At 44.9% G+C, this 15,639-nt stretch overlaps 1 protein-coding gene across 1 annotated transcript in view; it reads right to left on the bottom strand.

Moving 5' to 3' along the window:
• GALNT18 (polypeptide N-acetylgalactosaminyltransferase 18) overlaps positions 1-15,639 on the bottom strand; it is a 396,475-nt gene that overhangs the window by 64,541 nt on the left and 316,295 nt on the right. Inside the window, exons 7-8 of the mRNA XM_003412001.3 lie at positions 9,689-9,874; positions 2,174-2,311 (exon numbers count right to left, since the gene is read on the bottom strand). Coding sequence (XP_003412049.1) covers positions 2,174-2,311; positions 9,689-9,874 — 324 coding nt within the window. The remainder of the gene's footprint in view (positions 1-2,173; positions 2,312-9,688; positions 9,875-15,639) is intronic.

Raw genomic sequence — 15,639 nt, 5'->3', positions numbered from 1 at the left:
AGAATGCAAGATTTTATCAATTCAAAGTATTTGGACCTGAGACAGAAAATAAATTTACAAATCTTAGGCTTTCTTCTACCTTATGGGGACACCATTATTTCACCCTATTTAACATATGAAGAAACTGAGGCCCATAAGTTCACGCACTTGCCTTGGAAGTTGCATGGTCATCATTTGAACCAGGTCCATCTGACTCGAAACCCTGGGATCTGCCCCTTCCACCTCGCTGCCTCCCACCGGGGAGAAGTGCTTCCTGCCAACCAACAAGTGTACTAAAATGTCCCTCAAAATTCAGTCAGCTTAAGAATGTTGTATTTCTCAGAACTCCTTTTAGGGAGGCTCTGTGTGTGGTTAGAAGGCATAAACCCCTTGGGTGGAGGAGGCATACAAGGTGGTTGATAGGCAGTGGTGTCACTAGAGTTGGTGTCACCCAGTGTGGTAACTCATGGTGTCACCTCCCATGCTAATCACCACAATATTGTAGCTAAAACACCAGAAAATTTGACAAAATCAGAGACTACAAAAACACCAGCAGCAAGAAAATAACAGTGCTTATAGTGCCTGCAGACGAAACCACATGACTTGAAGCATCATTGTAACTGGGTAATAATGACAGCTCTGACCAGAGTGCATTAGAAGGTCCAAACTGTAAATTAGCATAGAGTTTTAGCCTTGTAAGTAGGTTGATACATCTAAGCTGGGCTTACGAACAATTTTTGTTGTTATAACTACCAGGATATTTTTACAAAAAAAAATAAATTTTTGCTGAAATACTGTACAAAAATTTTATAGACATTTTGGTATCACACCCTCTGACAGTGTCACCTGGTGCAGTCTGGACTCCCTAGACCACCCTAGTGACGCCATTGTTGATAGACCCTCCAGGCACCCAAGCTTGGATAACAGGGAGTGTTATGCTGCTTTGCAATCTTAAACGAGCTGCAGAATTTTGTTTTACTAAATGGAATATGCAGGAGTGGGGCCAGTGCTGAATGGGTTAGGACGATAAAGGAGAGACTACACATTTCTCTCAGTGCTTTTCCTTCCTCCCTTTCCCCCTCACAACACGTGGCTTCTGCTCTCAGGCAGCTCTGTCCAACAAAACTTTCTGTGATGATGGAAATATTCTATATTTCACTGTCAATTGTGGTAGCCACTAGTCATATGTACCTGCTGAACAGTTGAAATGTGGCTAGTGAGACTGAGGGATGACTGAATTTTTAATTTTGTTTAATTTTAATACATTTCAACTTAAACGGCCACCTGTAGCTAGTGGCTCCCAGAATGAAGCATCTCCTCTTGTTTCTGCCCTGGCAAACCTTCAGAAGCTTGTGGTAGTGGTGAGTTTTCCTCGTGCTTTCTTTCCTCTTGTCCTTTCCTCCCGGGACCAGTCATCGGCTGACACCTGGTGTTCTGGGTGACAGGCATGATGGAGGTATAAGGACAAAGGTGCCACGTGACCTCTGAGGGAAGAGAGTCAGGCAGAGGCACTTCTCGCTTAGGAGAAGAACCCAAGTGTTTACAGATCTGCACAAATCCGTTTCCTTTAACCTTGACACTAGAGTGAGAGGAAGGTCGAGCAACTGCTAAGGTTTCTGAGGATCTTCTTGTCACAGGCTGATCCTATGATGAGATGCTGGGGCTGTCTTCCTCCAGGGCCCATGTCAGCAACAGCTCTCCAAGAACCAGACTGGGGACATCTACCCTTTGCACCAGGAAGGCTCCACACAAGGTGGCGGAAGCTGGCAACCTGAGCATCTTGAGCCCATGAACAGGCCCTGGGTTAAGCAGAGTGAGTAAGCTGGTCCTCGGCCTTCTGGCCTCAGTGTACCAGGGTTGACACATTGAACCCATGGCCCTGCTCCAGCCCTCCAAGTCCAGGACAGAATGCATCCTGAAGTGGCCAAGCATTTTGAACACACAGACACAGGCACACGATGAAATGCAAAAGAGGAGTGATTATGCACACAGAGTAGAGACAAACAAAGGGAATGGAGAGGTCTGGGGCTATGAAAACAAAGGCTGCCCTGCCGCTCCATAAACCAGCTGCTCAGCCAAGAGGTTCCCACGTGGGAGGCCGAGGGGACTGTTATTTCCTTTCCCATTACTCCGTGTCTCCCTCTTGCCTTGCTCTCTGTGTCTGAATGAAGAACTGAGGAGGCAGGCTCCTTACCACCCCGTAGGCAATGATGTCAGAGTACATCCTCATCTCAGGGTACACGCTGACCAGGTACCATCGGAAGGTCTTGCACTGCAGCTGCTTCCTCAGCGCCTTCCTAGCGGTGATGTCCCCGATGTCGATGCCTGAGTCCTGCACAGGGAGGCAAAGGCAGAGATGCAGTCACCCCAAACCCCACCTTGTGAAGACCTGGAGCCCTCCACCAAGATTCCTGGAAACACTCTTGTGAAAGGATCATGTGGGAAGTTAACCAATGCATTTTCCCATGTGTACCTTAACCCCATAACTGTGAGGTCAGCATGACGGGGATTTTCATCAAAGCACCTCAATGATAAAGATGCCAAATCCTTAGATTTTAAATTAAAAAAAAAAAAAAATCTGTAGCCTTGGTAGAGGTCAAGGAAATGAGAATACACTATGAGTAAAGTTTTTTCCTACTTAAAGAGATAAGATGAGAGACTCTGATCTGTGGGGTGAGAGGGACAAGAAAGGGAGGAAAGTTGAAGATGGAATAACACTAACTCTAATACTATTGATATAATCATAATACCTAAGACTTAAAAAGCACTTACGCGGTGCTAGGCTCTGTTTTATTTGATATTTACTCATATTGATATTTTTGTACACTGCCCCATTCAAATATATGAGGTAGTGTTATATACTTCGCATTTGATAGATGAGGAGTTGAAACAAAGAGAAGTACAATAACCCCTTTGATAACTTGTCCAAAACCCTGCAGCTAATAAACGGTAGAGCTGAGATTTGTGCTTTTAACCTAGATCTAGAGTCTGTGCTTTTAACCTTACACTATGCATTTGGGAGATCCTGTCCTTCTGCCTACTGAGACCAAGTCCTCGTGGGAAAAGCAAAATCTCTCTTGGTGTAGAGAGTACCTGTGTCCCTCACTTCCCAGGTGCATCAGAGAGGTGGCCCCTGAGCCATCATGGTGCACCCATCACAGAGGAGAAATGGTGACATGAATGTGACCACCGATGAGAGGGATGAAGCCCCGCAGAGACTGGAGTGGTACATCTACAACCCAAGAAATGCCAGGAGTCACCAGAAGCTGGGTGAGGCCAGGAAGGGTTCTTCCCTAGAGCCTTTGGAAGGAGTGTGGCACCACCAGGACCTTGATTTTGGACTTCTGGCCTCCAGAATTGTGGGAGAATAAATTTCCGGTGTTCTAAGGCACTCGGCTTGTGGTACTTTGTTGCGGCAGCACTAGGAAACAAAAAAAGCCACACATTCCTGCCTGTGTGTGCAGCAACACAGTCACCAAATTGAGATGGCACAGGCTTCCTCACAGCCAAACGTAAAGAAAGGGCCAACACGTAAGCACCGAGGTGGTGAGCCATCCCTGGCACGCAGCCTGTCTTTGAGGGAGAGGAAGAAGGAGCTGGTCTAGAGTTCCTGAACCCTGTTTAAGAAAATACTGATGCTTGGGTGCAGGCTGACTTCCTGTTTGGTGAAAAGCAAGCAGATTGTCAATTTAAGTTGTAAGATGTGATAGCAGGAAGCTCTCCTGGACTTGCAGAAGCTTGGGGTTGAACATGGTGAGGGAGCAGGTGAGAGGGTCAGCTGTGCCCAGTGCACAGCCCCAGAGGGAGCTCAGCACAGAAGGCAACAAGGGCAGGAGGACTTTGCCCAGCAAGGGCTTTTTAAAACTGAGGAGACAATGTATAGGGCCTAAGAACAACTTCAGCAACAATAGTTAACACTTACCTAGCACTTTCCATGTGCCAGGTACTGATCAAAGTCTCTACATACAGTAACATATTTTATTCTCAAGGAAGCTTTAGGTCTTGTAGACAAAAGGTTAAGTAAGTGGGTAACAGGTATGGCTGTGATTAAGCTAAAGGTACTGGAGCGCCAGCACTTCAAGAGCAGCAGGTAAGACTCCCGAGGGAATCAGGCAGGGCATGTATTGTCCACACTTCCTCCCTCCCTCTTTTTTCTTTTTCCACTCAAGTTTACTGAATGCCCCTTCCATGTCAGGCACTGTCTTAAGCACGAGTATACAAAAGAGACTAAGTCTCAGTCTTTGCCTGAAAGGAGAATCTAGGTTTCAATATAGTATTGGAAGTTGACTTGAGAGATGAATGGGAGGTGAGAAAGCGTTGACTCTTTCCAGAAGTTTAGTAAAAGGGGAGAGAGGGAGTTTGGGCATAGAAGGGAAAAGTGGGATCAAGAGACAGTTTTTTATGAAAACACAGACCTCCTAAGGCTGTATCCTGGACACATCTACCTCTCATCTGCCTTCTTGTGTTCACATCCCTCTGCCCACTAGGTTTGGTTTGAACTACCCCCCTGAGGAGTCCCAGACACTGAGTTTCATAATTTTCCAATGATTTTTCTCCACTCAGCTCTCCCTGATCCTTTGGATTTGATGTGCACTTCAACATCTGTCAGCTTCAATGGGGAATGGGGCTGGAAGGGCTCCAGCCTAGCATGCAGGGAGAAGGCAGCAGGAGTGTAGATAGGACTCCAGTCCTTTAGCAGAGCCCGGGGATCTATAATGCTTCAGTACTGAGCTCCCAGGGAGTTCCTAAGTATTCTTAACATTTGCCATCAGAGGACAACCACACAGGGCTCAGCATTCTGCACAGAATGCCATGATCCGTCGCCCACAGCCACAAAGGAGTCCAGAAGGCATTTTGGTTTCCTTAGAAACACTCCCACCATCAGAGATGCAATGCTGGGGCTGGTTCATTAGGGTTGGCTGCATACTGGCTGGTACTCCCTGGCTCCTCATTCTTCCTCCCAACTGCTGAAATCTCACTGATTTCAGGGATATACAGCCCAAGCACTCTTTCCCCTTTCCCTTCCCACCTCCCCACTTTTGCCTAAGTGCTCCTGCCCATAGTCCCGCTTACTTTCTCAAACACTTAGAGCAATATTAGCTTGGTGGAGAGTTCAGAGAGCAGGGCCTTCATATGGAAATTTTAAGCAGAGATCAGTGGCTTTTCTATTAGGAAGATGGAGTTGAGGCTTTCTAGAGGACTCCCAAGGGGGAGCCATGGCCTTGGGAGGGAAAAGGGAGGTCACACAGTCAATAGCTTCATCTCACACGGAAAGCAACATAAGCAATGAACTCCATGCAGACAGGCCAGTAAGCAGGTTGGAATCCCATGGCCAGCATCTGTTGGGCTCTCCCATCTCAGCAAAGTCATTTCCATATGGCACACAGCAAGGTTGAACAAAACTACTAGAGAAACATTGCTTATTTTCTCTGGCATCTCTTAAGTGTAGGTGATTAAAGGATTGAGGATCATGGCAGGCAGAGATGAGATTCTTAGAGGATAGAAGCAGTCTAAAATAAGTCCAGAGCAATTCCTTTCTCCTACTGAGGTCCCTGTGGGAGCGTATCCCATCCCCGTCCACTTAGCTCAAGAAATTCCAAAATCAAAAAACCAAACCCATTGCCATCTGGTTCATAGTGACCCTCAATGGCATATGCAATTCTTTACTGCTGTGGTCAAAGGTTTGAGGAAGAAGCTTGAATCCAGGGTAGGGGGAGGTTTGAGGTGCATTTTGTGAATTTAGTGATTACTAGTATATGTATTTGTATTAGTAGAAACCTCAGTGGCACAGTGGTTAAGAGTTATGGCTGCTAACCAAAAGTTCGGGAGTTCGGATCCACCAGGCACTCCTTGGAAACTCTAGGGGGCAGTTCTACTCTGTCCTATAAGGTTGCTATGAGTTGGAATCGACTTGATGGCAACACGTTTTTTTTGGGGGGGGGGGCTAGTGTATTTGTGGAACCCTGGTTGCACAGTGGTTAAGAGCTCAGCTGCTAACCCTATGGGGCAATTCTACTCTGTCCTACAGGGTCATTATTAGTCGGAATAAATTCAACGGCAACAGGTTTTGTGGTTTGAAGGGTATTTGTAATCAATCCAGTACTATGAAACCCCTAATGTTGGTCAGACATGTCAGAGAAGCTCAGGACCTGGGAGCATAAAGGAAGCTTGGGGCCTCCTGGTCCAACTTTCTCATTTAAAATGAGAAAACTAAAGCCCAGAGAAAAGAATTCCTCCTTCAAGCAGGGGTGGGATTAGGAAATGGCTTAGAGCATCATTAAAAAAACAAAACAAAACAAAAAACCTTGTTCTTGAGTTGGTTTTGATTCATAGTGATTCTATAGGACAGAGTAGAACTGCCCCCATAGAGTATCCAAGGAGCACCAGGTGAATTCGAACTGCCGACGTTTTGGTTAGCGGCCGTAGCTCTTAACCACTATGCCCCCAGTGTTTCCATTGTTGTTGTTGTTAGGTACCGTTGAATTGGTTCTGACTCATAGAGACCCTATGTACAACAGAATGAAATATTGCCCAGTCCTGCGCCATCCTTACAATCGTTATGCTTGAGCCCATTGTTGCAGCCACTGTGTCAGTCCATCTCATTGAAGGTCTTCCTCTTTTCCACTGACCCTGTACTTTACCAAGCATGCTGTCCTTCTCTAGGGACTGATCCCTACTGACAACATGTCCAAAGTATGTAAGACGAAGTCTCGACAACTTTCCTTCTAAGGGGTATTCTGGTTGTACTTCTTCCAAGACAGATTTGCTCATTCTTTTGGCAGTCCATGGTATATTCAATATTCTTTGCCAACACCACAATTCAAAGGCGTCAACTCTTCTTCAGTCTTCCTTATTCCTTGTCCAGCTTTCACATGCATATGATGCAATTGAATATACCGTGGCTTGGGTCAGGCGTACCTTAGTCTTCAAGGGGACATCTTTGCTTTTCAACACTTTGAAGAGGTCTTTTGCAGCAGATTTGCCCAGTGTAATGCATCTTTGATTTCTTGGCCGCTGCTTCCATGGCTGTTGATTGTGGATCCAAGTAAAATGAAATCCTTGACAACTTCAATCTTTTCTCCATTTATCATGATGTTGCTTATTGGTCTAGTTGTGAAGACTTTTGTTTTCTTTATGCTGAGGTGTAATCCATACTGAAGGCTGTGGTCTTTGATCTTCGTCAGTAAGTGCTTCAAGTCCTCTTCACTTTCAACAAGCAAGGTTGTGTCATCTGCATAATGCAGGTTGTCAGTGAGTGTTCCTCCAATCCTGATGCCCTGTTCTTCTTCATATAGTCCAGCTTCTTGTATTATTTGCTCAGCATACAGATTGAATAGGCATGGTGAAAGGATACAACCTTGATGCACACCTTTCCTGACTTTAAACCACTCAGTATCCCCTTGTTCTGTCTGAACAGCTGCCTCTTGATCTACGTAAAGGTTTCTCATGGGCGCAATTAAGTGTTCTGGAATTTCCATTCTTCCCAATGTTATCCATAATTTGTTATGATCCACACAGTCGAATGCCTTTGCACAGTCAATAAAACACAGGTAAACATCCTTCTGGTATTCTCTGCTTTCAGCCAGGATCCATCTGACATCAGCTATGATATCCCTGGTTCCACATCCTCTTCTGAATCCAGCTTGAATTTCTGGTAGTTCCCTGTTGATATACTGCTGCAGCCACTTTTAAATGATCTTCAGCAAAATTTTGCTTTTATGTGATATTAATGATATTGTTTGATAATTTCCGCATTCAGTTGGATCACTTTTCTTGGGGATAGGCATAAATATGGATCTCTTCCAGTCAGTTGGCCAGGAAGCTGTCTTCCATATTTCTTGGCATAGGCAAGTGAGCACTTCCAGTGCTGCATCCGTTTGTTGGAACATCTCAATTGATGTTCCGTCAATTCCTGGAGCCTTGTTTTTCGCCAATGCCTTCAGTGCAGCTTGGACTTCTTCCTTCGGTACCATTGGTTCCTGATCATATGCTACCTCTTGAAATGGTTGAACATTGACTAATTCTTTTGGTGTAATGACTCTGTGTATTCCTTCCATCTTACTTTTTGATGCTTCCTGAGTTGTTTAATATTTTCCCCATAGAATCCTTCACTATTGCAACTTGAGGCTTAAATTTTTGCTTCAGCTCTTTCAGCTTGAGAAACACCGAGGGTGTTCTTCCCTTTTGGTTTTCTATCTCCAGCTCTTTGCACATGTCATTATAATAATTTACTTTGTCTTCTTGAGCTGCCCGTTGAAATCTTTTGCTTAGTTCTTTTACTTCACCGTTTCTTCCTCTTGCTTTAGCTGCTCAACGTTTGAGAGCAAGTGTCAGAGTCTTCTCTGACATCCATCTTGGTTTTTTCTTTCTTTCCCGTCTTTTCAATGACCTCTTGCTTTCTTCATGTATGATGTCCTTGATGTCATTCCACAACTCATCTGGTCTTTGGTCATTAGTGTTCAACACATCATATCTATACTTGAGATGGTCTCTAAATTCAGGTGGGATATACTCAATATTGTATTTTGGCTCTCATGGACTTGCTCTGATTTTCTTCAGTTTCAGCTTGAACTTGTATACAAGCAATTGACGGTCTGTTCCACAGTTGGCCCCTGGCCTTGTTCTGACTCCTGATATTGAGCTTTTCCATCATCTCTTTCCACAGATGTAGTCGATTTGATTCCTGCGTGTTCCAGCTGGTGAGGTCCATGTGTATGGTCGCTGTTTATGTTGTTGAAAAAGGTATTTGCAATGAAGAAGTCATTAGTCTTACAAAATTCTATCATTCGATCTCCGGCATTGTTTCTGTCACCAAGGCCATATTTTCCAACGACCAATCCTTCTTTGTTTCCAACTTTCACATTCTAATCACCAGTAATTATCAATGCATCCTGCTTGCATGTTCGATCAGTTTCAGACTGCAGCAGCTGATAAAAATTTTCAGTTTCTTCATCTTTGGCCTTAGTGGTTGGTGCATAAATTTGAATAACAATAGTATTAACTGCTCTTCCTGATTCAAAATGGCCAATACCAGTCCATTTCAGCTCACTAATGCATAGGATATTGATGCTTATGCATTCCATTTCATTTTTGACAATTTCCAATTTTCCTAGATTCAGACTTTGTACATTCTAGGTTCCAGTTATTAACGGATGTTTGCAGCCATTTCTTCTCATTTTGAGTTATGCCACATCAGAAATGAAGGTCCCGAAAGCTTTACTCCATTCATGTCATTAAGGTTGACTCTACTTTGAGGAGGCAGCTCTTCCCCAGTCACCTTCTAAGTGTCTTCCAACCTGGGGGCTCATCTTCTGGCACTATATTAGACAATGTTCCGCCGCTATTCATAAGGTTTTCACTGGCTAAGTCTTTTCAGAAGTAGACTATCAGGTCCTTCTTCCTAGTCTGTCTTAGTCTGGAAGCTCAGCTGAAACCTGTCCTCCATGGGTGATCCTGCTGGTATCTGAATACTGGTGGCATAGCTTCCAGCATCACAGCAACACGCAAGCCCCCACAGTACAACAAACTGACAGACGTGGGGGTTTCCATAGTGAGCCTCTTTTGTTCAACATGTAGTATTTTTAAGGGTTGAGAGCCCAGTCTCGCATAGAAAACAAGACTCTGGTTGACCCATGGGAAGAAGAGTCTGCTGCTATATTTTTTTCCCCCACCAAACTCCAAGAAAACCATCCCCACAGGGCATCCCTACCTCTTGGGGTATGTTCCAGGCCATATAGACATGGCTTTTAAATTCATCCATCCAGACTTCAGCCACTCTGAGGGCATTCCTGCGGACATGGGCAGTGAGGTCCTCAGTGTAGGGCTTGTGGGCTCGCTCAATGTGGGCAATCCTGGAGCAGGGCAGGACCTCCACGCTCCCGCCACACTGCCACACCTGCAGAAGACATGAAGCCACTTGTCAGTGCTCATACCTGACTCTGCACCCCTGACCCCAGACACATGGAACCTCAACACGAGCTGGGGAAAACAGTGTTCTTCACACTTTCTCCAGACCACTGTCAGCAGAGTGGTACCTCATTTCTACTCCTATAAGACAAAACCAAACCCATTGCTGTCAAGTTGATGCTGACTCACAGCAACCCTAAAAGACAGGGTAGAACTGCCCCACAGGGTTTCCAAGGAACACCTGGTGGATTTAAACTGCCAGCCTTTTGGTTAGCAGGCATAGCTCTTACCCACTGCACCAACAGGGTAGGATGTTTATTGTGTCATTATCTTGTCTTCTTTCTTGCAACTGTGGATTTTGCCAGCAAAGAATTAAAGCTCTTTCTCTCTTTAGCCCTCCTACCACTCAACCCTGCTCCCTTAAAGAAGAGTCCAGGCATTTTGTGACCAAAGATCTTGGTTCTTCTTGTCTCTAGGGGAAAAGTTAATGAAACCTTGGAACTCCCAACAAAGATATCCATCTTCAGATGGACTACATGGGCCTCAACAAGGATTAGTGATCAGCACAGAGAGAAAGCCAGACACTCTTTCCTACCCCATCTTTCTAGGACTTGGGGTTCTGATAGAACCCAATTGCCACAAAGAAGGGAATGATTTTAAACTTCTCACCAACCTTGGTGAGTGGGAGCTTGAACTGAATACAAGCTGATTTTGAAAAAAAAAAAAAAAAAGTCACCTTCATGCATTATGGGTAGTTCTTGCCACAGTCATTCCAGTCACTTTGAACTTTCAATGCTACTGAATGTTCATGCTCTTTTGTGTCTCTTGTATAATTTTAAAATGCCTGCCCACTTCATCTGAAAAAAATCCGTCTCTAAAGACACTGACCACATGGTCTCTCTTTGTGGAGTCTTTACTCAATCCTCAAGGCAGAGCTAGTTCATATCAAAACTTACCTGCTGAGAGGTCAGCCTCTCCCACTAACTGTATTCCCAGAGGGAAGAACCTATATCTCATTCATTTTTCATCTCCAGTACCTAACACAAGACGTGAACATAGTAGACAATGTGTAAATACTTGCTGAGTAAATAAATACATTCATAAAGCCAGTTGCCATTTAGTTAGTTCAACAAATGATGGCCCCATGCATGTCAGAGTAGCTGATTTTTCAGAGGTACATCACCAGGCTTTTCTTCCAAAGTGCTTCTGGAGGGACTCAAACTGCCAACCTTTTGGTTACCAGCCAAACATATTAACTTATTGCACCACTCAGAGACTCCAAATAAATGAATGGCTGATGCTTAAAAATGTGAGATGAATCTAAAAAACTGGTCATACATGATGAGCAATGCTTATGAAGGAGAGCAATCAAAATCTCTTGGGCTATAGTAATGGTCACTTGCCAGGCATGGTCAACTTGACAATTTGGCATATAATGATCCCATGTAAACATGTACCCATCAGTAACAATAGGTCTGGGTCCAAGAAAAAGTGAGCTCAGATTTGGTTTAATCCCCCATGTGTTAGTTAGGGAGAGAATCCCTTCTCCCTAACTATGTCTGTGTCATACCAGTTTTTCTCTGTAGGCTGTTGGAGTTGGAAGGTGATTTACTGATTTGCCACTTATCTAAGCTTTTCTTGCATTTAATATATTATTTAGAGCCAGTGGAAAAGAAACAAGCATTCTTGCTGAGTGTCAACTATGTGCCAGGCACTGGACAATTTATGTGATGAGCCAGCATAACATGGCTGTTATAAGCATAAGGGTTTGGAATCAGATTGCTTGGGTTCAAATCCTGACACTGCTTCAAACTAACTATGTGATGTTGGCCACACCACTTGATCTTATTGTGCTCAGTTTATTAATCTAAAAAAGGAATCATAATAGTACCTATCTCATAAGATTGTTGAGAAGATTAAGGCGATTACATGCAAAGTTGTTGTCAGGTGCCACTGAGTCAGTTCTGACTCATAATGGTCGTATGTACAACAGAACAAAACACTGCCCGGTCCTGTGCCATCCTCACAATCGTTGCTATGTTTGAGCCCATCTTTGCAGTCGCTGTGTCAATCCATCTTATTGAGGGTGTTCCTATCTTTCGCTGACCCTGTACTTTACCAAGCATGATGTCCTTCTCCAGGGACTGATCTCTCCTGATAACATGCCCAAAGTACTTGAGATGAAGTCTTGCCATGCTTGCTTCTAAGGAGCATTCTGGCTGTACCCCTTCCAAGGCAGATTTGTTTGTTCTTCTGGAAGTTCATGATATATTCAATATTCTTTGCCAACACCATAATCCAAAGGCATTGATTCTTCTTTGGTCTTCCTTATTCATTGTCCAGCTTTTGCATGCATATGAGGCAATTGAAAACACCATGGCTTGGATCAGGCACACATGCAAAGTATATAGAAAAATGCCTGGCACATAATATTTGTTGTAAGCTGCCACCTAGTTGGCCCCAACTCATGGTGGCCCCATGTACAACAAAACTAAATGTTGCCAGGTCCTGTGCCATTCCCATGATCAGTTGTGGATGGGATCATTGTGAGCCACATGATTTTCATTGCCTGGTTTTTCAGAAGTAGATTGCTAGGCCTTTCTTCCTTGTCTGTCTTAGTCTGGAAACTGGCGAAACCTGTTCAGCATCACAGCAACATACAAACCTCCATCAAGGTATGGATGGTGGCTATGCAAGAAGTGTATTGGCTGGGAATCAGGTGGGTCTCTTGCACAGAAGGCGAGAATTCTACCACTGAACCATCAGTGCCTCTTATCACATAATGTTGTGGTCATTAGTTGCTGTTGAACTGATTTTGACTCATGGCAACTCAATGTGTGCAGAGTAGAACTGTGCTCCATAGGGTTTTCAAGGCTGTGACCTTTCAGAAGTAGAGTACCAGGCCTGTCTCTCAAGGCACCTCTGGGTGTGTTTGAACCTCCAACCTTTTGGCTAGCAGTGGAGTGTTTAGTCTGTGCTACCCAGGGACTCCTTAGCACATAATAAACACTGGTAAATCCCAGCTATTATTATGCAAATTATGCAATGGAATCTTCAGAGTAATCCTGTGAGGTAGGTGTTATCTCTAGTTTCAAATGAGAAACCTGAGACTAAAAGATGCCCCTTGCCCAATATAACACAGCTGGTATTGAAGGCAAAAGGTCTGTCTGACCACCAGAGTAGCTCGAAGAAGAGCCAGCACTTCCCCAGTGGTGACTTTCTTGGTCATCTCGTGCTGCTCTAACAGAAATACCACAAGTGGATGGCTTTAACAAAGAGAAATTTATTCTCTCACAGTCTAGTAGGCTAGAAGTCTGAATTCAGGGCGTCGGCTCAGGGGAAGGCTTTCTGTTTTTGTCGGCTCTGGGGGAAGGTCCTTGTCATCAGTCCTCCCTTGGTCTGGGAGCATCTCAGCGCAGGAACCTCAGGTCCAAAGGATGCGCTCTGCTCCCAGCACTGCTTTCTTGATGGTATGAGGTCCTCTTATCTCTCTGCTCACTTCTCTCCTTTATAGCTCAAGAGATTGGCTTAAGACACTATCTAATCTTGTATAGCTCATCAATATAACTGCCACTAGTCCATCTCATTTCATCATAGTGACAGGATTTATAACAAATATGGAAATCCCATCAAAAGATAAAATGGTAGACAATCATACAAGGGAATCATGACCTAGCCAAGTTAACAGATATTTTTTTTGGGACACAGTTCAATCCATGACAGTGACCCAGAGGTGGCTCTAAGGAGCAGCAGAGGGAGGCCTAGAAGGCCCAGCTGTGACCCTTCATTCCCATGGCCTATGTATCCCAGGGATCGTGCTGATTTCCAATTCACTTTGCTCTGATTTTCAATGACAGTCTGTGAATACTATGTATGTGTTACTGACAACACAGAAAGTCTGGGAAATTATTCTTTTTGAAACTGGAACTAGGCTATTACTTGACATATTTCAACAACACAACGCCGAACATGATTAGTAATGAAGCTCTTTTATTGCGAGACCTCTTTCTCGGAGAGTCATTTCACTGTATCACCTTAGATGGAGTACATGTGCCATCATTCCAATCAGAAGGGTGGTGGCAGCACTGCCCAGCATAGTACACAGACACGTAGTACAAGGAACAGTGTGAATTCACTGTCTAGCTCTTGAATCTCCACCCCTTCCGCCATCTCTGCAGCCACCACTCTTATCCAGACCACCATCTCTCTTATCTGGACACCACAGCAGTTTCCCTCTTTCCATCATCCTCCTCCAATCTCTTCTCCACGCAGCAGCCAGAGTGATCTTCTGAAAGTGTGAACTGGGTCAGATCCCTCTCCTTCACCAAGCCCTCCATAGTCCAGCCCCATGAGGTTCCTCAGAACCTGGCCCCTTGTCTACCCCTCCAGCCTCGGGCTTGCTGTTCTCTGATACACTCTATGCTGTAGCCATACTGAACTTCTTTCAGTCCTCCCACATGCCAGGTTGTCTCTCATCTCCGGACATTTGCACATGCAATTATATAACCCCCACACCATCTGGCTTCACCTGACTCACCCTTCAGGTGTCAGTTCAGCATCATTCACTGGCCCCCTTCAACTAGATTAGGTGCTTACCTGGTCTTTCCCTGATCATAGCACTATTGCAATTGCTTGTTTAATCGTCTCCTTTGTTCTTTCAAAATGTCCTCCAAGCTCATCACTGCATTCTCCTTTAGACATATGCCAAATGGTGCCCAGAACAGATCCTGGGCTCCCAGCAGAGTTGGGGCAGCTGGGCTGGGTAGTAGTAGCACATTGTGTTTAAAAGTCCATCTTTGGAGCCAGAGAGAACTGGATTCAGGTTATACTTCTGCCACTTGCTGGCTATGTCACCCTTGGAAGGCAGCTTCTCCTCCCAGTCCTCAGTTTTACCCTCTGTAAGTGAGTAAGCTGGAGTATGTGTTAGCATTTAGCCCTGTGCCTGCTTCGATGTGAGTGCTAGATGGATGAGAGTCAAGGAAGTGAACTCATCACAGACTTGGGGACAGGCTCTCCTGTTCAATTCAGACCCTACCATGTGCCAGCTTAGTGGTGACTTTGGGACACTTAACCTCTTGTCTATGAAAAGTAGATGACGGTGGTTACCTCACAGGGCTGTGGGCTCAGGGCAGCTCCTGCTGTAGTGCCCAGAACATTGAAGCTCTCAATCTGTGCCCATCATTATTATTTTATAATAATTATTACAATTGCTGCTATTCAGCTTCTCATGTGTATTCACCTTCAGGGAGCAAATGGGCTGCAGGGAACTCACGTGTGTGGCCCAAGCCCAACACGCAGGCAGCCTTCCAGAGTGCCCAGCCCAGTGGGGTGTGACACATGAGACTCGCTCCCCAGAGACTGGGAACGCTTGTTTACAGAGAGTTCGTCTCCACTTTCCTCTCTTCTGTGGAAAGGAACAAATCTGTGAAGAAGGTGACAGCATTTGCCTTGGATACAGCCTTTGGATTCTTGGCAGCCTCTGGGCTTTGGAGCAGAAGATACAGACTCAGCATGTGTACCCCGCCATTTCTGGGACCTACCCAGTGACACTGAAGTTAATAAAAGAAAGTCTGTGGTTTCTATCACTGGGTGATGAGCCACTCCACTGACCAACGGATTGGCAACTGAGAGCATCTCAAAAGTCTTACCCACAGCCTGATCTCTGAGATCCTCCCTGGGATGGTAGATGAAGGGCAGAAAAGGACTTCCCTGGCATTTGGACCAGGTGGAGGATGATTTCATGAAACTTCCATG

Source organism: Loxodonta africana, chromosome 7 (assembly GCF_030014295.1).
Source record: "Loxodonta africana isolate mLoxAfr1 chromosome 7, mLoxAfr1.hap2, whole genome shotgun sequence".
Taxonomy (NCBI): domain Eukaryota; kingdom Metazoa; phylum Chordata; class Mammalia; order Proboscidea; family Elephantidae; genus Loxodonta; species Loxodonta africana.
The sequence above is the reverse complement of the archived record's forward strand: the minus strand, read 5'-3'. Positions and strand labels throughout refer to the sequence as shown.